Raw genomic sequence first — 22,271 nt, 5'->3', positions numbered from 1 at the left:
AGAAGGAGAGGGGGAGAGAGAGAGAGAGAGACAGGGGAGAGAGAGAGAGGGGGAGAGAGAGAGAGAGAGAGAGACAGGGGGAGAGAGAGAGAGAGGGAGAGAGAGAAGGAGAGGGGGAGAGAGAGAGAGAGAGACAGGGGAGAGAGAGAGAGGGGGAGAGAGAGAGAGAGAGAGAGACAGGGGGAGAGAGAGAGAGAGGGAGAGAGAGAAGGAGAGGGGGAGAGAGAGAGAGAGAGAGAGAGACAGGGGAGAGAGAGAGAGGGAGAGAGAGAAGGAGAGGGGGAGAGAGAGAGAGAGAGAGAGACAGGGGAGAGAGAGAGAGAGAGAGAGAGAGAGAGAGACAGGGGGAGAGAGAGAGAGAGAGAGACAGGGGGAGAGAGAGGGAGAGAGAGACAGGGGGAGAGCGAGAGGGGGAGACAGAGGGAGAGGGGGAGAGAGAGAGACCCTCACTCTCACCACACTGGGAAACTCCGAGTCAAGTGAGTGAGCGGTGCAGCGCCGCCCTCTGCTGGCCGGTAAGTGCCAGTGCAGCGACCGTGTTCAGCTGACGACAGTTGGTGAGCGGACGGCTTGATGACGTCATCAGGGCTCAATGCAGGAAAACCAGCAGGACCGGTGAAGGGCTGAAGGACCACAGCACCACCTGGTGGCCAGACTGCACCACTGCCTGAAGCAGCCACAATCCTCCAGCACCGCCTTCCCCACCACACCTGTTTCATGACTGCGGCTGCTTTAAATGTATTGTGTCTCTTCATTTTGATTGAATTTGACTCTGACCAGGACTCGAGGCTCCGTCTCTTCATGCCCTCCTCTCAGCGGTGGCTGGCCAGTAGGGGGCGCTGGGGCACCACCCCAACTGCTCTCACTGCTTTTAGCTGGGTTTCTTTGAATGAACAATAATGAAGGTTTTATGTGCGTGAATTCACAACAACACAACACATCTTTTTAAAGAGATAGAGAGATTCTGGTTCTGATGAGCCCAGTCAGAAGGGGCTGTGGTGTTGTCCTGGTTCCTCTGCTGGTCCTTGTGGTTCTGGTGGGTCCTGTTTGGTCCTGGTGGTCCTGGTGGCCCCCGGTGGGTTCTGGTGGGTTCTGGTGGGACCCACCAGAACCCACCAGGACCACCAGGATGTTTAAACTAATGATCAAAATAATTGTAACGTTTGTTTTCCTGCTCTCTGATTGGTGGGGGTTTGTCTTTGGAAGGCGGGATGATGGATAATTGACAGCTGAGAGACGCTTACCAAACAGTGTTACCAAAGTGTGTGTGTGTGTGTGTGTGGGCTGCTGTGGTGTAACACCCGCATGTGTGTGTGTGTGTGTGTGTGTGTGTGTGTGTGTGTGTGTGTGTGTGTGGGCTGCTGTGGTGTAACACCCCATGTGTGTGTGTGTGAGGAAGGGGGGTGGGATTGTGTGACACGGCCGGTCTGTGGCCCCTCCCCCTCCTGGTCAGCTGACTCCCTCCAACAATGTGTTTTCTGATCAGCTGATCGACGGATCGACGGATCGATGGTCTGAGACCCCCTGTGGTTCTGCAGAGGCCTCCTGGTCCAGGTGAGACCTCCTGCCCCCACCAGCTCCTCACAGATGGCTGCCACTACCCATGATGCCCCTGGGCCAGCCCTGGCGGGAGGGGGGGGGGGGGGGGGCGGTGACGGTATAAAGGGGGTGGCGGCCTGTGGGCCGTCCTGAGCAGTTGGAGCATTCCAGCCTCGCCTGGAGGACAGCGAGGACGGACCGAGTCTTCAGCAACGCTCACAGCTTCTGTCCTGGAGCCGAGGGTCCGAGAGCACAACCGGACCCCGGGACTCGGGCCCAGCACGCTGACGGTGAGTCCCGCTCTGCCTCTCCGTCTGTCTACTGGTCCGCACACACCTGCTGGTCCAGCTGGGCAGCTTTGGACCGAGTTGAGGAGTTTTTTGGAACCGAGTTGAGGAGTTTTGAACCAATGTGAAGTGTTTCTGTGGACCACGTTGAAGAGGTTGTGGACCACATTGAGGACTTTGTGGACCACGTTGAGGTGTTTGTGGACCATGTTGAGGTGTTTGTGGACCACCGTGCAGTCCTGCTGGAGGTCCTGGGCCGGCCTGGCTCTGTCCAGATCGGAAGACGTCCCAGAATAGCAGCTGAGCTCCGTCAGCAGGCTGATGGCTTTTTAAGGGAATCAGCTGCAGAGCATCAGGTCACACATGCAGCTGTCAATCAAGAGCCCGGCCCGGCCCCTCCCCCCCGGCTATTTCTGTCTGCTGCCATATGTGTCGCTGCACACACACACACACACACACACACACACACACACACACACACACACACATACACGCTGTTGACTGGTGATCAGTAATTGATCAGGCCAGGTTCTTCAGAACCAGGGGGTTCCTCAGAACGTGGTTCTTCTGGACCCGGTGCTTCCTCCTGGGACTGTGGATGTGTTCTTTAGGGTTTGTGATGAGTGACGGGTCATGTGACAGGCAGTGATGGTCCAGCTTGGTCTGGTTCGTGTGACAGCAGCCTGTAGTTCCAGCTGAGCTCCAGCAGGGGGCAGAGTTGTGATTTCTCTCTCTCACGTTGCCTCGTCAGATTTTTTGAGGCCGAGCTCTCAGACGAGAACTTTGAGGCGTCAGTTGGGTTGATGATGACATCATCGTCAGCACGATGACGTCATCAATATGAGGCCTGCTGACTGTTTATAGCGACTGATCGATTATTCAGCAGGCAGATGTGAAGTTTACATGAACACCAGAACCTCCAGGCTCCTCTCTGACCTCTGACCTCCTCAGCCGCTGCGTTACTCCAGGAACCCTCGTAAAGAACCTGGAGTTTGAAGTAGTTTGATTATTGATGTGAAGAAACACAGATTGAGTGAGTCAGGCTGGAGTTTGTCGCAGTCAGCGGTGAATTGGAGGCTTCGCTGAAGGTCCATCAGCAGCTGCTGCTGCCCGTCACTCACAAGCCCCGCCCCCGACATTAATAGCTGCGTCCACGTGAAAGTTCAGTGTCTGCAGATACTGGAAACAGCTGCTGACTGTGTGTGTGTGTGTGTGTGTGTCTGGCCTGGCCCGGTCCTGCGGCCCAGTTCTGGTTCTGGATCAATTCTGCATGAACCATGTGGAGCTTTTTCATCAGTGACTCAATCTCAAACACACACACACACACACACACACACTGTCCTAGTCTCTGATGGTTCTTGGTTTTCGGCAGCAAAACAGAATTTTGTTGGAAGCTGGACGAAGCTTTGCAGCGTCTGTGTTGCTGATTGGTTGGTTTAGTCTGAGGGGAGGAGCCTCTCTGAGTGTTTTAGGCCCCGCTTGCACGGAGATGCTGCAATACGACTGGAAACGCTGCAGTATTTTTGCCGAGCCTAGTGTGGCGCTGTGCGTTCACGCCCAGGAGGCGGAAGAAGGAGAAGAAGAAGAGTTCGCGCACGGCGGAGGTAGCAGCTCGGCTAATTAAAATTAGCGTCACGGGGAAGGCAGCAAAAATCTCACTGAAAAGACGGCGAGAAAAAACAACAACATAAAGTTGAACTTTGCAACACGAAGCGTCAAAAGCTCTGTGATGACACCGACTGGGAGAAAGTTCTGGTTCTGGCCCAGTATCCCAGTCTGCCGAGCCACGGGAAGAAACAATTCAACTGGAATAGAAGTGAAACAGGAGGTTTGCAAATCGCTTCTGTGGTGTTTATTTTCACACACAAAGCAAAACATAAATACACAACGTGTGTGCGTGCGTGCGTGCAACAGTGGACAACTGCACACGGATCTCTTGGATTGAGTGCAAAGTGAAAATAAACACAACAACAGTGATTTGTTTCCTCGACGAGCTCACCGGCAGCGAACCGGAAGCCCTCGATGACCTCACCGGCAGCGAACCGGAAGTGGCTCGACCCCCAGTGGAGCTGTGAGTCTTCGTGCTCCACTGTCACGCCAGGTGGAGGTCCAACTGGTCCGCGATGCTGCTGCCGCTGTTGTGGCTGGTTGACGCTGACAGTCTGCAGTGTGTTGACCAGTTCACACCAGGATCGCCAGGTGGCGCCACAACCCAGGAGGGAGTTTGGAGAGTTTTCAAGGAAAACAACAGAGAAACTGAAGTCTGGCCTGAACCGAACCGAACCGAACTGTGCTGTGTGGAAGAGAAATTAAGTCATAGTAATAATAATAATAATAATGATAATGATAATGATAATTATAATAATAATGATAATAATAATAAAGCAAACTGCTGGAATTGGACAATGCAGGTATTTAAAGTTTACCTGTAATTTGTTCATCATTGTTTACTGATTATTGATTGACAGCTGAACTCAACAGTGATGAAGTCAGTGACGTCACATTGACGTTCCACAGTCAAATACTGCAGCAGCACGTGTGAAAAGTAAATACAACGACACTGTATATTAATCTGAAAATCAAGCAGATCATTGACTTCCTGCCTGAACCACGTGCTGATATCCCTGAGACTGGATAGATATATAGATACTAGATAGGTAGATAGATATATAGATACTATATATATATATATATATATGTATATATATATATATATATATATATATATATATATGTATATATATAGGTAGATGTATAGATATTGTTACTTCTGCAGGCACCTCGTTCCCCAGGTCTTCTTCTCCCTCTTCCGCCCCCTGGAGGCAACTCACAGCGCCTTCACTGGTTCCCATGGTCTTGGTGTGAACGGGGCCTTAGTTAGTTCCTCTGAAGCTGGTGTGTGGGATCGTTCCTGGCCTCACCCGCTGCTGGTGGCTCCTGGTCCCAGGCTGCTGCTGGTGGCTCCTGGTCACAGGCTGCTGCTTTTGGATCCTGGTCCGAACATGCTGCTGGTTCTGACCTGCTTCCCAGAACCACTCTCAACTTTACCTCACGTCGTTTCTTTCACATTTAGCTTCTGGACTTTGGGTGGATGTTTGATGGTCCTGATGGACGGTTCTTGTTGGATGGTTCTGATGGATGGTTCTGATGATCTTTTGTCTCTGTTTCCAGGGCCCCGCCCATCATGTCAACCCAAGCACCAACGTTCACGCAGCCGCTGCAGAGCGTCGTAGCACTTGAGGGAAGTGCTGCGACGTTCCAGGCTCAAGTTAGCGGTGAGTAGCCCACACTGAACCCAGAACTGCAGTACTGGTGAGGACCACAAGTGTCTCTCAGAGTCCAGCATTGTCCAAGAACCAAACTAATAATCAGTGAAGGTCGTTAGGTGGACAAGACGTGAGCTCCCAGTCCAAGACTTTTGGAGTCCACTGAACCAGAACCCAGAGTCCAAGGGTTCTGGTTCACTGTCAAACCCACGACCACATTCAATCAGTCAGTCAGAGTGCTGCAGCCTCCACCTGCTGTTGCTCACTGTAGCAGCAACCACCTTCATTCAGCCAATCACATTCCTAATCATGGCCAGTGACCCGCCCACTCTGCTTCCCCCTGCAGGTTCTCCGGTTCCTGAGGTGAGCTGGTTCCGTGATGGCCAGGTTCTGTCCGCTGCCGCTCTGCCCGGCGCCCAGATCTCGTTCAGCGACGGCCGCGCTGTTCTGAAGATCCCCGCCGTGAGCACCGCGCACAGTGGCCGCTTCTCCGTCAGGGCAACCAACGGCGCCGGTCAGGCCACCAGCACCGCGGAGCTCCTGGTGACAGGTGAGGGACCGGAGACCAGCAGCGGGACGGGCCTGAGCCGCCCATCTGAGTCTGGTTAGCGAACGGCGGGCCACCTCTGGACTCTGGTTGATGTTCTCTGTTGATTCCCCCCAGCTGAGACAGCGCCCCCTAGCTTCCTGCAGAGACTGCAGAGCGCCACCGTCAGGCAGGGCAGCCAGGTGAGGCTGGACGTGCGGGTGACGGGCATCCCCGCCCCCGCCGTCAAGTTCTACCGCGAGGGTGCCGAGATCCAGAGCTCGGCCGACTTCCGCATCCTGCGGGAGGGCGACCTGCACGGCTTGCTGATCGCCGAGGCCTTCCCAGAGGATTCTGGGACGTATTCTGTCACCGCCAGCAACAGCAGCGGCCGCGCCACCTCCACCGCTGAGCTGCTGGTCCAGGGTGAGAATCAGTCGACCTCTCTGAGGGTACACGACGTTAGCCTAGCTTAGCAAGTTAAAACTGATGGTGAGGTCTTGGCTGACTGACGGCGTCCTCGTGTGTTCAGGTGAAGAAGCCGTTCCCGCCAAGAAAACAAAGACTGTGATTTCAGCGTCAGAAATTTCACAGACCCGTCAGACCCGAGTGGAGAAGGTAGGTGGGCTAGACATGGTCCTGGATACACGGCGTGGTCGCAGGACCTCGACGTGGTCTTGGGGACGTGTCGTGGTACTGGGGACTTGATGTGGTCGTGGGGACTCGATGTGGTCGTGGGGACTTGATGTGGTCCTGGGGACTCATCGTGGTCCCAGGGACTTGACATGGCCCCGGGGACTCGCCCTGAAGACACAACTTGGTCTCTGGGACTCGTTGTGGTCCCTGGGATTCAACTTGGACCCAGGGACACGACGTAGCCCCCAGGATTGACCTGGGGACTCATCCTGGCCCTGAGGAGTCCACGTGGTCCAGGGGACTCAACAAGGTCCTCCACTGCTGGTGTTGTTCTGATGGTACTGTGATGATCTTAATCTTTTTTCAGAGGATGGAGGCCAGTTTCCAGGCTGCCACCATGATGGAGGTGCATGTAGAGGGCGTCGAGCTGGCTCACAAGACTCCGCCCAGAGTTCCTCCCAAACCCACATCCAAGTCCCCCACACCGGCGTCCCTGGTTGCCAAGGTGACCGGCGGACGCCACCAGTCACCTTCACCCGTCAGACACGTCAAGGCGCCCACGCCCACACCTGTCAGGTGGGTGGAGCCTCTTTGTATGTGATGCTCTCTGGAGTGGGAGGTCATGTGACGTGACGTTTCCCCATCCCTCCCTTCAGGCCAGCGGCGGGTGGAAGCGACGTCCTGCCGCCCTGGAAGCAGGGGGAACTGGTGTCTGAGAGCAGCTACACCAGCAGAACCAGTGTGAGCACCAGCGTCACACAGCTGGCCCAGGAGCAGCGCTGGGAGCAGAAGGTCACAGAGGTGAGGACGTGGAGCTTGGGCACCCCCTAGTGGTGGACAGTGGCATTGTTTGTCTACGACTCTTTTCAGTTGCAATCGCTTTGGTTAAACATCGTAAAAGATAAAAAAAGAAATACTGTTTGTCACTGTCAGCAGTTTTACCTTCAGTGCTCCAGAGGCAACAGGAAGTCCCGCCCATCCAACATTCGGCTAAAAGGATGCTAACAGCAGCTATGAAGTGAGGCAGAAAGTTAGCAATGTTTAAAATTGTTTTTGGTTTATAAAGTTTTGAAGGCTAGCTTAGTTTAGCTTAGCACATACGCATTAAAAAGGCTTGGCATTGGTAGCTAAGTTGGTGCTAACAGTCTGATGCTAGCGCTCAGGAGGCTCCTGGGATCATCTCCACCAGACTCTGGGCTTTGATCAGAGTCACGGCCGTCTGGGACTGTGGACTCTCAGCTCCGGTGCCGGACCAGCGTCCGGGCCGAGGGAACTGCAGCTTGTGTCTACGCCGTCCCGCTGAGGCTCCGTGTGCTGCTGGTTGTGTCTCCAGGCCGGTGGAGGACACAGAGCAGGCGCGGTGGCCACGGTGGTGGCCGCCGTGGACCTGGCTCGGGTCCGCCAACCCCTGCAGGCGGAGCAGGAGCAGGAGCAGGAGCAGGAGCAGGAGCAGGAGGTGGACATCCTGGTGGCCGCCAGCAGGACTACAGTCAAGGCGCAGGCCGGCCTCCTGCTGACTGCACAGCACCTTCAGGTCAGCCAGGACTGTAGAGTGAAGCTGCTTGTTCAGCTGAGGTCCAGTCAGAGCAGCGGGTGGTCGCTGCTTCGCTGGTGCTCTTCAAGTCGGCGCAGGAGGCGATTTTTAACGCTGGCGTGAACTCTGTTGGTTCCTCCAGACTGTGGCAGACAGCTCCGCTGGTGTGGACCTTCCTTCAGCACCACACTTTACCCTCTCTAAAGTCTCTAAAGGCTCTGAGGTAAGAGCAGCAGCCCTTTAACCAGCTGGTGCTGCCAGCTAACAGCCATAACATGGGTTTGTCCCGCCCGCCTGAAGATTAACTCGATTAACTCGAGTTAATCCCACTTCACGCCTGTCCAATCCAAGTCACTCATTAATCCATCCTGTCTTCTCTACTTCCATCTTCTTAATCAATACACGCCTGACCATCGTTTCCCCCTGGTGGCCGCGGTCTTTAACCTCTTACTGCGGCTTAACCTTTGAAATGACGCCCTGCTGTGATTGGCCGATGGCTCGGCCAATCGGCGCTCTCCGTCGACGGTTCTCCTCATTCGGCAGGAAGAGGAACAAACCTGTCAGCGTCTCTGGTTTCACTGGCGACAGGCATGAGGGCGCTCCCAGCATTCAATCCATCCATCAACCAATCAACCAATCAACCAGTCAATCAACCAATCAATCAACCAATCAATCAATCAATCAACCAACCTTTATTTGCACAGCACTAAATCACAGCGTCTCAGATCATCTTTGCACAATGAGGAGAAAACCAAGTGAACTTTCCAGAGCAGCAGGGGGCGACAGAGGCCAGAAGAACTCCCCTGCAGGAAGAAACCTGGAGCAGGTCCAGACTCCAGAGGGCGCTCATCTGCTTTGAGCTTTAGGCTGGGTTGGAAAGACACAGAGAGAGAGAGAGACAGAGATGCAGTTGACCCCGCCCACTTTATACCACTGTCTTACATCTCTTATTAATGGATTGACTGTCCCCCCCCCTCCCTGTTAATGAACGTATTTATTCTCTGAGTTTCATTGGTTTTACTTTGTTTGTCTTTTGGATTTTATTTATTTATTTATTTTTCTCTTTGGTTGAGCTGCCCCCCCCGGTCTGCCTCTCTCCCATTTCTTTGCCGTCCTATGATCTGCTTTTTACTGTTGTTGTTGCTTTTATGGCCGCTGTTGACCTCTTTTCAAAGGTCCTGAGCCGATAACCACTGGCATTCAGTACAGTCGCATTCTCCACACTGGCCACTAGGAAATAAATAGATTGAAAATTGAAATTGAGAAATACAGACAAACATAAATTCATATATATGTATATATAAATATATAAATATAAACAGTGTATGTACAGAAATAGATGTACTGTATGATAATATCTTGAATAATTAAGACATTGAAACAGACTTCAATGTCTCAGTGGACTGATGCTGCTGTCCATAGAAAGTGTGTTTGTCCATGATTGAAAGGCTTTGGGCGGAGTCAAAAAGCCTGAAACCAGCCAGGAGCCAAACTCAGGACCAAACCCTCATTGGGTTTCTGCTCTGTCCAACCAGAGCTGCTGATTTAGCCCTTTGACCTGAAGTGCTTCTTTGCGGTGGAATCAGTGACCTTTGACTCGTGTCTGACCTGGCAGGTGGTGGTGGAGGCCGCAGCGGTGCCATCTGCAGGTGGAGACGTGACTCCGCCCACCCTGCTGGCTGTAAGTCCAACGTCTTCGGTTGATCCCACGGCGGTCCAATGGATCCACGACGGGCGATGTTCAGACGTGTTATTGTCGGGTGCGCAGGGTCTGAAGAATGTGACGGTGGCGGAGGGCGAGTCGGTCACCCTGGAGTGCCAGATCGGAGGCCACCCGGCCCCCAGCGTCATGTGGTTCCGGGAGGACTTCCAGATCCAGAGCTCCATCGACTTCCAGATCAGCTACGGTGCCGAGAACGGACTGGCCCAGCTGGTGATCCGCGAGGCCTTCGCCGAGGACAGCGGCCGCTTCACCTGCACCGCCACCAGCGAGGCGGGAACCGTCAGCACCTCCTGCTACCTGCTGGTCCAGGGTCAGTCGCACGTCCCAGGTACACCTCGGCACCTGAGGCAGAACCCCAATCCAAAAACTCTCTCTGTTTTGTGCTGCAGTGTCCGAGGACATCGAGAGCAGGGAGGAGGTCACCGTCGAGACCGAACATATTGAAACCGTCCATAAACTGTGAGTCTCTGAAGAACCAACCCAAAACCACCTGGCCCAGTCCCCCAGCGCCACTAACGTTAAAACTTCATTTGTAGGGAAGCCGAGGAAACAGAGACGATGTCACAGGCGAGCGTCAGCGAGTACGACTCCGCCGCCGCCGCTGCCGCACCTTTCTTCATCAGGACGCCGGCCCACCAGCTGCTGCTGGAGGGAGGAAGTGTAGTGTTTGAGTGCCAGGTGGGAGGAAGCCCCAGACCAAACATCCTGTGGAAGAAGAGCGGCGTCCCACTCACCACTGGATATAGGTTGGTGATGAGTGAACAGGAGTGGCTGCCACCTAGTGGAGCACCAGTGCTACTGGAAATCACAAGCGGTGGCTGGGTCCTACATTGCCCTGCCCCCTACTGTCAATATATAGTCACTACATAACATATACACCATTGCTTGCTGTATCTAAATTCAGGTGCTGCGTCCTTGAAGTACGCATTTTGAAAGGAAGTTGCCTCAAAGCACTGCGCGAAGGCTCCTCCCACTTCCCGAGGGTGCTTAGGACGCTCAAAATGTGCACTCGGAAATACGCACTCGTTTTAGCCCATTCCAAGGATGCACCGCTACTATCCTTCGCGCACTTCTGTATCCCAGGATGCTTTGCGTGCTGCTGCAAAGCATCGTGGGATCCTGGGAAGTCAGCTGAAATTAGCGCCATCTACTGGTAAAGACACTTCGTATAAATTTAAGTATTAAATTTCACATAAAACGCCATGGTTAGATGGTGAACCAATGGTTAGCTTGATACTATAAAAACGTCACTTCCGGGGTTGGCCAGCAGGAGGGAACGGCGGTGACGAAACGAGGAAATACGCCGAAGGCGAGACCGTCCCGAGTGGTTACCGGGGAGGCGGGGTTTGGTCCGTCCTTCTAGGCTGGGAAGTCTAAGAACGCTTCCTTCAGACGGAGGACACTCGGTCTCAAGGGTGCAGAACCTGAATTGAGACACAGCACATGTTGCAGAGGTGCTGGAATCCTGAGTGAATGTCAGTATTCACTATGCAGTCCACTCAATGTATCCCACAATGCATCACTCAAAGTAGTGTAGAACCGATGGACCTGCCGGCGGGACGTTTTAATAACGGGACCGCAGCGGCGTCAACGACACCGATAGTGTCTGAAAGCTTTTTTCAATTTGGCTGAGTCACCATGTAGTGGCTACACGGCCCTGCCTGTAGTGGGAGCTAGTGGGGCGTTTGGGACTCAGCCTGTGACTCCGGGTGCAGGGTGATGGAGACACTGCCCCTCTTTTGACTGCTCCTCGCTGTCCATCAGATACAAAGTCAGCCATCAGAAGGAGACTGGAGAATGCAGGCTGGAGATCTCCATGACGTTTGCCGACGATGCCGGCGAGTACTCCGTGTTTGCCAAGAGCCCTCTGGGAGAGGTCTCGGCCTCTGCAGACCTGCTGGAGGAAGGTGGGTTCCCGTCGCCTTGCCCCGCCTCCTTAGCGGCGACGCCCAGAGACCCACTGACTCCTGTCTGTTGTCCTCGCAGAGGAATACGAAGCTTACGTGAAGAAACAGGAAGTGACAGTGACTGAAGCGGTGCAGGAGCCCCGAGTCGCTGACGTTGCCCCGGTGGTCCGCACCATGGTGGAACAGATGACCACCACCGTGATCTCTGGCCAGGTGGGCTAACTGCCAGCCAGATCCCAGGTGACTTCACGTTGATGGACCTGCCCACCGCTAACTAACGTCTGCTTCTGTCGGCAGGAGTTCCACCTCTCTGCCATTGAGCTGAGGGTCATCCAGGAGACTGAGATGAGCGTCATGAGGATCTCCTACAAGGAGATGGTGACAGAGGACGGGGAGCTGATGGTGACTGCCACCCCTGACGAGGCTGTGCAGTCCGGCTTCAGCACCCCTGTTAAAAACTATAGGATCCTCGCAGGGATGGGAGTCACATTCCACTGTAAAATGGCTGGGATGCCTCTGCCGAAGGTACCGAAGCCGAGCAGCTACCGACCGTCTCCGAGTAGCCCAGATCTGGACCTGGACCAGCTTGGGCCTGAATGAATTAATGTGTTTTGTGGTTGTGCCAGATTGCCTGGTTCAAAGATGGCCGGCGAATCCAAGCCGGCGACCGCTACCAGATGGAGGTCCTCCAGGACGGACGGGCCAGCCTGCGCCTGGCCGTGGTGCTGCCCGAAGATGAGGGCGTGTACACGGCGCTGGCGGGAAACATCAAGGGAAGTGCGGTCAGCTCGGGGAAGCTCTACGTAGAGCCGTCTGCAGCTGGAACCCCACAGAGGTCCACGCCGCAGCTGGCCATGCAGAGGATTAGGTGAGGACACGCGTCGGTCTGAGGACCTCTGCCGAGCTGTTTGGACGGCCCGGTTCTTGACAAGTCTACTGCCTCCCTCTGCAGGTCGACCTCGCCTCGGTCGCTGAGCCGCTCGCCCAGCCACTCCCCTGCTCGGCGGCTGGACGAGACGGACGAGGCCCAGCTGGAGAGACTGTACAAGCCTGTGTTTGTCCTGAAACCTTCCTCCTGTAAGTGCTCCGAAGGCCAGACAGCCAGGTTCAACCTGAAGGTGGTCGGCAGGCCCATGCCCGAGACCTACTGGTTCCACAACGGTGAGTTTCACTGACCGATCTTTACTTTGGCTGCGTCTCCAAGATGAGAACTTCTCCCGATGAAGGAATGTTTTCTGTCTCGCCAGGACAACAAGTTGTGGGTGACTATAACCACAAGATTGTGATCAAAGAGGACGGTACGCAGTCACTGATTATCTCCCCGGCCGCACCCTTGGACTCGGGCGAGTGGACCGTCATCGCCCAGAACCGGGCGGGACGCTCCTCCACCTCCGTCACCCTCAGCGTAGACGGTGAGACTGCAGCCCACATTCTTTGCAGGAGAGCGACGTGGGAACAGTTCATGACCTCTCAAGGCTCTGTGTTTCTTTTCAGCTAAAGAGACGTTAGTTCGTCCTCAGTTCACCGACAAGCTGAAGAACATCAGCGTGAAGCAGGGAACCCTGGTGGCGCTGGCGGTCAAGGCCATCGGCAACCCTCTGCCTGACATCGTCTGGCTGAAGAACAGCGACATCGTCACCCCACACAAGCACCCACACATCAAGTATGTCAACTGTTATTGAATGTTCAAGTTAGGGTTCACTTCCAGGTTTGTGAGGAATGCCCCCCCATAACCCCAAACCTTCCCGTTAATACCCCAGGATTGAAGGAACCAAAGGAGAAGCCAAGTTCCAGATCCCGTCGGCCGCCAACACAGACAGCGCCTGGTACACGGCGACGGCCATCAACAAGGCTGGCAGAGACACCACACGCTGCAGGGTCAACGTCGAGGTGGACTTTGCTGAACCTGAGCCAGAAAGGAAGCTGATCATCACCAAAGGAACCTACAAGGCCAAGGAGATTGCGGCGCCCGAGCTGGAGCCGCTGCACCTGCGCTACGGCCAGGACCAGTGGGAGGAAGGTGACCTGTACGACAAAGAGAAGCAGCAGAAGCCCCAGTTCAAGAAGAAGCTGACCTCCATCAGGATGAAGCGCTTCGGTCCTGCTCACTTTGAGTGCCGGCTGACCCCCATCGGCGACCCCAACATGGTGGTGGAGTGGCTGCATGATGGCAAACCCCTCGCTGCCGCCAACAGGCTGCGCATGGTCAACGAGTTTGGCTACTGCAGCCTGGACTACGAAGTGGCCTACGCCAGGGACAGCGGCGTCATCACCTGCAGAGCCACCAACAAGTTTGGAGTGGACCAGACGTCTGCAACTCTGGTGGTCAAGGACGAGAAAGGCCTAGTGGAAGAATCGCAGCTCCCTGAAGGCAGGAAGGGGGTGCACAGAATGGACCAAATGGAGCGGATGGCCCACGAGGGGGGACCATATGGAGTCACTGCTGAGGAGGAAACCGAAAAACTTAAACCAGAGATTGTCCTCCTTCCTGAGCCAGTCCGAGTTCTGGAAGGAGACACGGCCAGGTTTCGCTGCAGAGTCACTGGTTACCCTTCACCCAAAGTCAACTGGTACCTCAACGGACAACTCATCCGCAAAAGCAAGAGATACCGACTCCGGTACGATGGCATTTACTACCTGGAGATTACTGAAGTCAAGTCCTACGACTCGGGAGAGGTGAAGGTGATGGCCGACAACAACCTGGGCTCAGCCGAACACACCGTCAAACTGGAGATCCAGCAGAAGGAGGACTTTAGGACCCACCTTCGTCGTGCTCCAGACGCAAAAGTGCCCGAAGCTACTGCGGAACCTGGAAAAACACCATTTGAGGTGGTCAAAGTTGAAAAGGTTGCAGACGAGTCTCAGACTAAGGAGGTGGTGATGCTCAAGAAAGCACATCGCATTGTCCACGAGAAGGCCTCGGAGGAGTCGGACGAGCTGAGGGGCAAGTTCAAACGCAGGACAGAAGAAGGCTACTACGAGTCCATCACCGCAGTGGAGCTCAAGGCCCGCAAGAGGGATGAGTCCTACGAGGACCTGCTGAAAAAGACCAAAGAGGACCTGCTTCACCGCGCCAAAGCGAAGGAGGAGGCTGAGAAGAAGAAGGAGGAGGAGCGGCGCAAGCTTTCAGCCAAGGCTCTGAAACCAGAGAGGGTCAAGCTCTCAGCCAGCATGGAGGCACCCAAGATCCAGGAGCGAATCACCAGCCAGACCGTCGCACAGGGAGGCCAAGTCAAGTTCAGGGTCCGGGTGGTGGGCCGGCCGGATCCCGTGTGCCAGTGGTTCAAGAACGGAGTCCAGATGGAGAAGACGGAGCGCGTCTCCTGGTTCTGGCCCGAGGACCACGTCTGTGAACTGGTCATCAAGGATGTGAGAGCTGAGGACTCTGCCAGCATCATGGTCAAAGCCTCAAACACTGCCGGGGAGACGTCCAGCCACGCCTTCCTGCTGGTGCAAGGTAACAATGAGTCCGTGGTGCTTCACCAACCCTTTCTCTCTGCCTCTCCTTCTGACCGACTAACCAATCATCTGCTCTGTCGCCTCGCAGCCAAACAGGTGATCACATTCACGCAGAAGCTGGCTGACGTCAGCGCCAAGGAGAAGGACACCATGGCCACCTTCGAGTGCGAGACCAACGAGCCTTTTGTCAAAGTGCGGTGGCTGAAGGGCGACGTGGAGATCTTCTCCGGAGACAAGTACAGAATGCACTCCGACAGAAAGGTCCACTTCCTGTCTGTGCTGATGATCAGCATGAAAGATGACACCGAGTACAGCTGCGAGGTGATCGACGATGACGTCAGGACCACTGCCAAGCTCAGCGTAGAAGGTCAGTGGGCCACTCGGTGAACGGTGTGGTCAGAGGAATCCCATCATGACATAAAGTTACAGCGTTGAGGGTGTTTTCACACGTGGTCCTCTGAAGCAGAACCAAAGTGTTTGACTGTGTAACTGCGTTGTCCCAAACAGGAGCTCCTCTAGAGATCCTGAAGCAGCTGGAGAGCACAGAGGTTCCAGAGACCTACTCTGGAGAGTTTGAGTGCGTGGTGTCACGGGAGGACGCGGACGGAAGTTGGTTCTTTGGAGACAAACTTCTTTCGTCCAGCAGCAAGCACGTCATCTCCTCCCGCCGTGGGAGACACACCCTCTCTGTCAAGGAGGTGAAGAAGGAGGACCAAGGGAAATACACCTTCAAAGTGGGCGACTTCAAGACGAGTGCCTCGCTCAAGATGAAATGTGAGACGGTGTTCCTCGTCGCTGTGGTCCCGGTTCCTCACCGCCCCCCCCCACGTGTGCTTTGTTTTGGCTTTTTAATGTTGACTTTGTCTTTGTCGTCACGTTTCAGTGCGTCCAGTGACCTTGATGCAGCCTCTGAGCGACCTGACAGTCTGTGAAGGGGACATTGCTCAGATGGAGGTCAGGTTCTCTCAAGAGCACGTTGAGGGAACGTGGATGAAAAACGGGCAGCCGGTTGCAGCCTCGAACCGCGTCCACATGGTCATCGACAGACAGACCCACAAACTGCTGATTGAAGACACCGTCAGGGAGGACTTGGGAACGTACTCCTTCCAGGTTCCTGCTCAGGGGATCTCCACCTCTGCAAAGCTGGTGGTTCAGAGTAAGGAGCCTCACGGTTCTGGAGCTACTCCAGGTGATGAAGCTGAGAAAAGGTTCCAACCCGGATGTTTCTTTATTCACAGCCATCGGCGTGTTGATCCCACTGAAGGACATCAGCACCGTGGAGGGAACCAAGACCGTCCTGGAGACCAAGATCTCAGCTCAGGACATCAGCTCCGTCAAGTGGTTCCACAACGAGAAGCTGCTGAAGCCCAGCGACCGAGTCCAAATGGTGGCCAAGGGCTCAAAACAGCGGCTGGTTCTAAACCGGACTTACGCCACTGACGAGGGACACTACCGCCTGGCGGTGGGTCGAACCGACACCACCTGCAGGCTCTCTGTTCAGAGTGAGTGAAGACCCCACCGTCACACTGGCCACTGCCATCCAGTGGGAAACAACGGTTCACACAAAACTGTAACGGTTCCTCCGCTGTCTTCCAGCCGTCGACATCGTGAAGCCCATGGCGGACCGGGTCTGCTCCGAGTCGGAGAATGTCCGGTTTGAGGTGGAGGTGTCTCACCCGGGCATCGACGCCTACTGGACCTTCAAGAATCAGCCACTCAAGGCTGGAGCCAAGCACAAGATGGAGGCCAAGAACAAGATGCACAGCCTGACGGTGGTCAACGCCATGAAGGACGTCGAGGGCCAGTACGCGTTCGCTGCTGGGGAGAAGACCTGCAGCGCCACGCTGACCGTGTCAGGTGACAACCTCAGTCCATCCATCAATCAATCTGCTGTTTGACCTCCAGAAGAGTCCTTGAGCCAGCAGTAGAAAAGCAGCTGAACCCTCCAGAGCAGCAGGGGGTGAGAAGCCACTCACCCACAAGCCTCTCTGTCACCAGGTGGCGCCATCAAGAAGCCCCTGCGGGACCTGATGGTGGCCGACTCCCAGACGGCGGTGTTGGAGTGCGAGGTGGCCAATCCGGTGGCCGAGGGCCGCTGGCTAAAGGACGGCCAGCCCGTCGACTTCAACGACAACACGCTGAGCGAGGTGGACGGCGCCGTGCGACGTCTCGTCATCGTCATCACCAAGGGGACCGACATCGGAGAGTACGTCTACCAGGTGGCCACCTCCAAGACCTCGGCCAACCTGAAAGTGGAGGGTAGGTGGCGCTCTCGCAGAGTCCTGTAGCATATACTGAGCAACGAGAAGAAGATGGTATATGAATAAAAAAATACAATAAAATATTATAAGAGTAACAAATATTATATTTGTATATATATATATATATATATATATATATATATATATATATATATGTATGTATAATATATATATATGTATAAATATATATATATATATATATATATATATATATGTGTATATATATATATATATACATATATATATGTATATATTTATACACATATGTAGTATTTACATCAGTTGGATGATTTGCAATTTATTTACGAAACATTGAATGTTTTATTGCATCTTTATCCACGGTGGTGTTTGAGGGAATGCTTTCAGAACTGAGTGCAGTTCTCCAGCTCGGTGGCTGCAGGTGAGAATGTAACTGCTACTGCTCTCCACAGCTGTGAAGGTGAAGAAGACCATGAAGAACCTGAACGTGGTGCAGACCCAGGACGCGGCCTTCAGCCTGGAGCTGACCCACGAGAACGTGAAGGGGGCGCAGTGGATCAAGAACGGCGTGGAGATCACGTCCGGGGACAAGTACCAGATCAGCAGCGAGGGGACGGTCCACACCCTGAAGATCAAGAACTGCACCTCTCACGACGAGTCCGTCTACTCCTTCCGGCTGGGGAAGCTGTCGGCCAACGCCAGGCTCAACGTGGAAAGTGAGCGGAAGCCACCGGCGTCTCCCACCGACGATCACAGAGTCAAAGAGTTTTCATTTGTTGCACCGCAGGGAAATTAAAATAGTGGCACGTGGGGAAGTTCAACATAAGGTCTAAAAAAGTGTCAAGCACAGATAGGAATTTTGGAAGTGTTGAAACAATACCATACAATATATATATATATATATATATATATATATATATATATATATATATATATATCATTTATTTTTTTAATTTTAATTTTAATTTTTTTTAAATATATTTTATTGCAGCAATTTAGCAGTTATACAAAACAGTCTGTAAATGAGAGTAACGGCTGTAAAATAAACCCACCCTCCCACTACCCACACTGTCAGCCCCACAAGGATGGGGCAGGGGGGTGGGAGGTGTGGGGGGGGGGGTAATAAAGTGACTAAATAATGAGTACCAGCGTGTCAAAAATAACCATACATCAGTGTAGTCAAGAATGAACATACTTGTATAATATACATATTAAAATAAATATATACATCTATATATAAACAGAATGTAAATTAACATAAACTAATACTGGGGGGGGGGGGGGGGGGGGTAAATAATAAATAAATAACAAATAAACAAAAAAAAAGAAACCAGATCAAAGAAAACGGAACCAAAGGAACCCTCACGGCTCTGTTCTGCTTCCTCACAGCCATCAAGATCCTGAAGAAGCCCAAAGACGTGACGTCCCTGCTGGGGGCTACGGCCGTGTTCGAGCTGGGCATCTCGGAGGACAACGTCCCCGTCCGCTGGATGTTCAACAACACGGAGCTGAAGCCCAGCGAGTCCTACACCATTCTGTCCGACAAGAAGAACCACCGACTGATGGTCCAGGACGTGGACCACAGCAAGCAGGGCGAGTACACGGCGCTGGTGGGACATCTGCAGTGCAGCGCGCGGCTCCTGGTGGAGTGTGAGTGTCTTCGGCGCCGTGCACCGTCAGTCAGAACCGGTGAGGAGGTGCGGCTCCTCCCTGCTCGCCTGGTGACGTCACACTGTTCTGTCCCGCAGCCCTGCGAGTCACCAGGCCCCTGAAGGATGTGGTGGTCCCAGAGACCAAGGTGGCCACGTTCGAGTGCGAGGTCTCCCACTCTGGCGTCCCGTCCGTGTGGCTGAAGGACGGCCAGCGGGTGGAGATGAGCGAGAAGTTCAGCGTGGTGGCGACGGGCCGAGTCCACCAGCTGAAGGTGGTGGACTGCGGCCGGGACGACTCGGCCGAGTACGCCTTCGTCTGCGGAGATGACCGCGTCTCCGCTAAGCTAACTGTCGACCGTAAGCTCCTCCCTCCCACTCTTTTCTCCTTCTTCTTCTCCTTCTTCTTCTTCTTCTTGTATTATTATTATTATCATTATTATTATTACAGCAAGTCTCTGTCTTTCCCCTGCAGCTGTGGTGGTGACGGCGCCACTGCAGGACGTCAACGCCCAGGAGAAGGACACGGTCACTCTGGAAGTGGGCGTCAACTTTGAGGAGATCTCCTACAGGTGGCTGAAGAACGGCGTGGAGATCCGCTCCACCGACAGGTGCCAGGCTCGCTGCCGGCAGCGGACTCACACCCTGAGCCTCAGGAACGTCCACTTTGGCGACAGCGCTGACTACACCTTCGCTGCCGGCTCTGCCAGGACTTCAGCCAAAGTCTACGTGGAGGGTGAGATGGTCGCTTCTTTGCTAGTCCTCAACTGGCTTAACCACATAAGAAAGCCATTGAGATGGAGACCTCTATCACAAGGCCGACCCGGTCAGTAGAAGCAAAAGCCGGACTGCAACAATCCAAACTTTTAAAACAAAGTGCGGAGTCACTGGTGGGGAGTCGAGCTCTGACTACTGCAACGAGGCTTGGACATCACTCCGGGAGAAGGAGCCTCCAGATTGAGTTTGAACAGAGATAGAAACTGAATGATGAGTATTGACGATGTTGAGAAGTGCCTGGTAGACTTTAATCATCCAGCATGGCTTCAGCTAGAAGTTGACGATGGTGGGTGAGGTGATGAACATCAGTGCACTCATAAACCGGACTCCAGGGTTTTTAGAGACGGCCGGATGAAGCGCACACGTAGACGACATCGCCATCGTCAATTTCTAACGAGGTTGTCGGTGTGGTTTCTCCTCTGGCTGCAGCTCGTGTGATCGAGTTCACCAAACAGCTGAAGGATCTGAAGATCACGGAGAAGAAGAGGGCCACCTTTGAGTGTGAGGTGTCTGAGGCCAACGTCCAGGTGATGTGGATGAAGGATGGCCAAGAGCTGGAGATGTCTGACAGGTACCAGTGGCGCACGTTTGTGTTCACCTCCTCCGTGCTGAGAAACCACACCCCCAACATCACAACCACGTCCATGGTCAACTGCTGTTCCCTGCAGGTACAAGATGAGCTCAGACAAGTTCCTGCACCGCCTGGTGCTGCCGTCGGTGCGTCTGTCCGACGCCGGGCAGTACACGGCGGTGGCCGGGGCCAGCATGTCCCAGGGTCACCTGACGGTGGAGGGGCGGGACGTGAAGATCTCAGAACCTGCTGACAGGAACGTTGCTGTGAGTTCGTGCACACTGGAATTCACTCATCAGCACTCTGAAGGCCTCAGCCTTACTGAAATGTCCCAGATGTTTCTAGAGGGTTGGTCTTCAGACCAGGTCTCCGGCCTGCAGGTCCAGGTCCGGCAACACTCAGGGACGTTGTTCTGCTTCTGCAGGTTGTTGAGAAGCAGCGAGCGACCTTTGAGTTTGAGGTGAACGAGGACGACGTGGAAGGTCACTGGCTGAGGAACGGGGCGGAGATCCAGTTCCAGTCTGAGAAGAGGTTCAGCTACACCACCATCAAGAGGCTCCACCGCCTCACCATCAGCGAATCCTACCGGAGTGACGCCGGCGAATACACCTTCTTAGCCGGCCGGAACCGCAGCAGCATGAACCTTCACATCCGACGTACGTCTCCTGCTTCATCTCTGGTCTTCCTTCACAATCCTTGAGCTCCAGTTGGTTTTCCTGCTGTGGTCCCACTGGAAGCGGTGCAGAAACTGATCCCTGCGTGGTCTTGTTGTGTCCAGTGCCGGAGCCTCCTCAGGTCGTCAGACACCTCCAGCCCCAGACGGCCACCTCGGGCAGGTCCGTCCGCTTCATGGTCCTGGTGAGCGGGGTCCCTCCACCGCAGGTGTCCTGGTACAAGGACTCGGAGGCCCTGTTCAGCGGACCCAAACACAAGTTCCTCCACGATGAGCAGGAGCACACTCTGCTCCTGCTGGAGGCCTCGCCTGAGGACGCCGGCGTTTACAGCTGCCAGGCCCGGAATGAGTATGGAGAGGACACAAGCTCCGCCCTGCTGACTGTGGAAGGTACGAAACCCAAAGGCGTTTGTGTGTATTTTGGTCAAACCGTGCGGCTGTTGACGACTTGTGTGTTTTCTCCAATGCCAGAGGTGGTCAGTATGACTCGGGTCTCCGCTCCGATGCTCCTGGCCCCCATGCAGGACGTCCTGGTCTCAGAGGGACATCCTGCCCACTTCCAGTGCAGCATTTCTGGAGAAGGTAGACTTCTCCTTCTGTCCGTCTCAGGGTGTCTGTTTTCAAGGTGAACTCTGACTGAAGCTCTCAGGTTGAGGTGACTGTACACGGCGGTTGTCTTCGTCATTGTCCTTCCAGACCTGCAGATGTCCTGGTTCTGTAACGACAGGGAGGTCCGACAGTCCGATGTCTTCAGGATCTCTCGTCGTGGCGACGCCTGCCAGCTGGAGATCTCTGGAGCTCTGCTGGCCCACGAAGGAGAATACTCATGTGTGGCCTCTAACTCGGCAGGAACGGTCACATGTTTGGCCACTTTGCATCTCGACGGTGAGTAAAACCTTGCTGCAGGCTCAACACCTAAAGTCACACCAAGCAGAGGCTCCAGGCAAAATCAAACCTTCTTCCGTTTGCTGGTTTGCATTCTGGTTCTCGCTGGTCGCACACTAACAGTCGACCGTGAACTCAAGCCTTTGTTGGACCAACAGAAGGCTGCATGAAGGTGGCAATGTTTCAGGCATGTTCTCTACAGTGACCAGAGTCTCCACCTTTGAGTTCTGGGTCACAACTCTCAAGCTCACGAGCAGGAGAAACCTTCACACACTAGAGAGCTGAAAATTCCTCATCCATCAGACGTAGCGAGGTCTTTGACCAGCAGCTGTCTGGACCAGTCTGGACCAGTTTGGACCAGTGGAACCTCCCCTTGGTCTCGTGATGGAATCAAGGCACAATCAATAAAACAGATTTTTTTGTTGTTGTCGTTGCACTTGTTTGCTGCACAGCCGTCTCCATCAGCTGCGTTCATTATGTCTTTGGTTTTAAATAAATTTATATCCAAAGACATAAAGGAGCACTATTGATCTGTTATGGAAAGGTCACGGAGAAACTCGCGCTCAAGAGTTTGTCACATCAAAACAACTGACAAAGAA

The 22,271-nt window shown here is 54.0% G+C and overlaps 1 protein-coding gene across 1 annotated transcript; it reads left to right on the top strand.

Annotated features, from left to right (window-relative positions):
* Positions 1 to 1,547: 1,547 nt before the first annotated feature.
* On the top strand, positions 1,548 to 21,923 carry LOC142881519 (titin-like). The gene is made up of 37 exons (XM_076015845.1): positions 1,548 to 1,829; positions 4,998 to 5,101; positions 5,439 to 5,642; positions 5,757 to 6,044; positions 6,151 to 6,236; positions 6,622 to 6,830; positions 6,911 to 7,055; positions 7,588 to 7,788; positions 7,931 to 8,011; positions 9,404 to 9,469; positions 9,557 to 9,821; positions 9,901 to 9,970; positions 10,048 to 10,257; positions 11,276 to 11,418; positions 11,498 to 11,631; positions 11,716 to 11,943; positions 12,045 to 12,286; positions 12,371 to 12,579; positions 12,666 to 12,830; positions 12,913 to 13,081; positions 13,179 to 14,875; positions 14,966 to 15,244; positions 15,385 to 15,651; positions 15,761 to 16,033; positions 16,116 to 16,379; positions 16,474 to 16,734; positions 16,876 to 17,136; positions 17,570 to 17,833; positions 18,507 to 18,767; positions 18,866 to 19,126; positions 19,242 to 19,502; positions 19,973 to 20,114; positions 20,212 to 20,380; positions 20,539 to 20,770; positions 20,893 to 21,177; positions 21,259 to 21,369; positions 21,484 to 21,923. The coding sequence occupies exons 2-37, from the start codon at positions 5,011 to 5,013 to the stop codon at positions 21,678 to 21,680; spliced, it is 8,691 nt and encodes a 2,896-aa protein (XP_075871960.1). The 5' UTR covers positions 1,548 to 1,829; positions 4,998 to 5,010; the 3' UTR covers positions 21,681 to 21,923.
* Positions 21,924 to 22,271: the final 348 nt, after the last annotated feature.

Source organism: Nelusetta ayraudi, unplaced genomic scaffold (genome assembly GCF_046127955.1).
Source record: "Nelusetta ayraudi isolate G7.1 ecotype Tasmania unplaced genomic scaffold, CSIRO-AGI_Nayr_v1 ptg000200l, whole genome shotgun sequence".
NCBI lineage: Eukaryota > Metazoa > Chordata > Actinopteri > Tetraodontiformes > Monacanthidae > Nelusetta > Nelusetta ayraudi.
This window is presented reverse-complemented; position numbering and strand designations above follow the sequence as displayed.

Bases quoted from the DNA above. Each gene is read 5' to 3' on its own strand.
- LOC142881519 (XM_076015845.1), top strand. From the start codon at position 5,011: ATGTCAACCCAAGCACCAACGTTCACGCAGCCGCTGCAGAGCGTCGTA. The intron at 7,056-7,587 runs GTGAGGACGTGG...TTGTGTCTCCAG, and splicing joins GGGAGCAGAAGGTCACAGAG to GCCGGTGGAGGACACAGAGC. The intron at 20,115-20,211 runs GTACCAGTGGCG...TGTTCCCTGCAG, and splicing joins GAGCTGGAGATGTCTGACAG to GTACAAGATGAGCTCAGACA.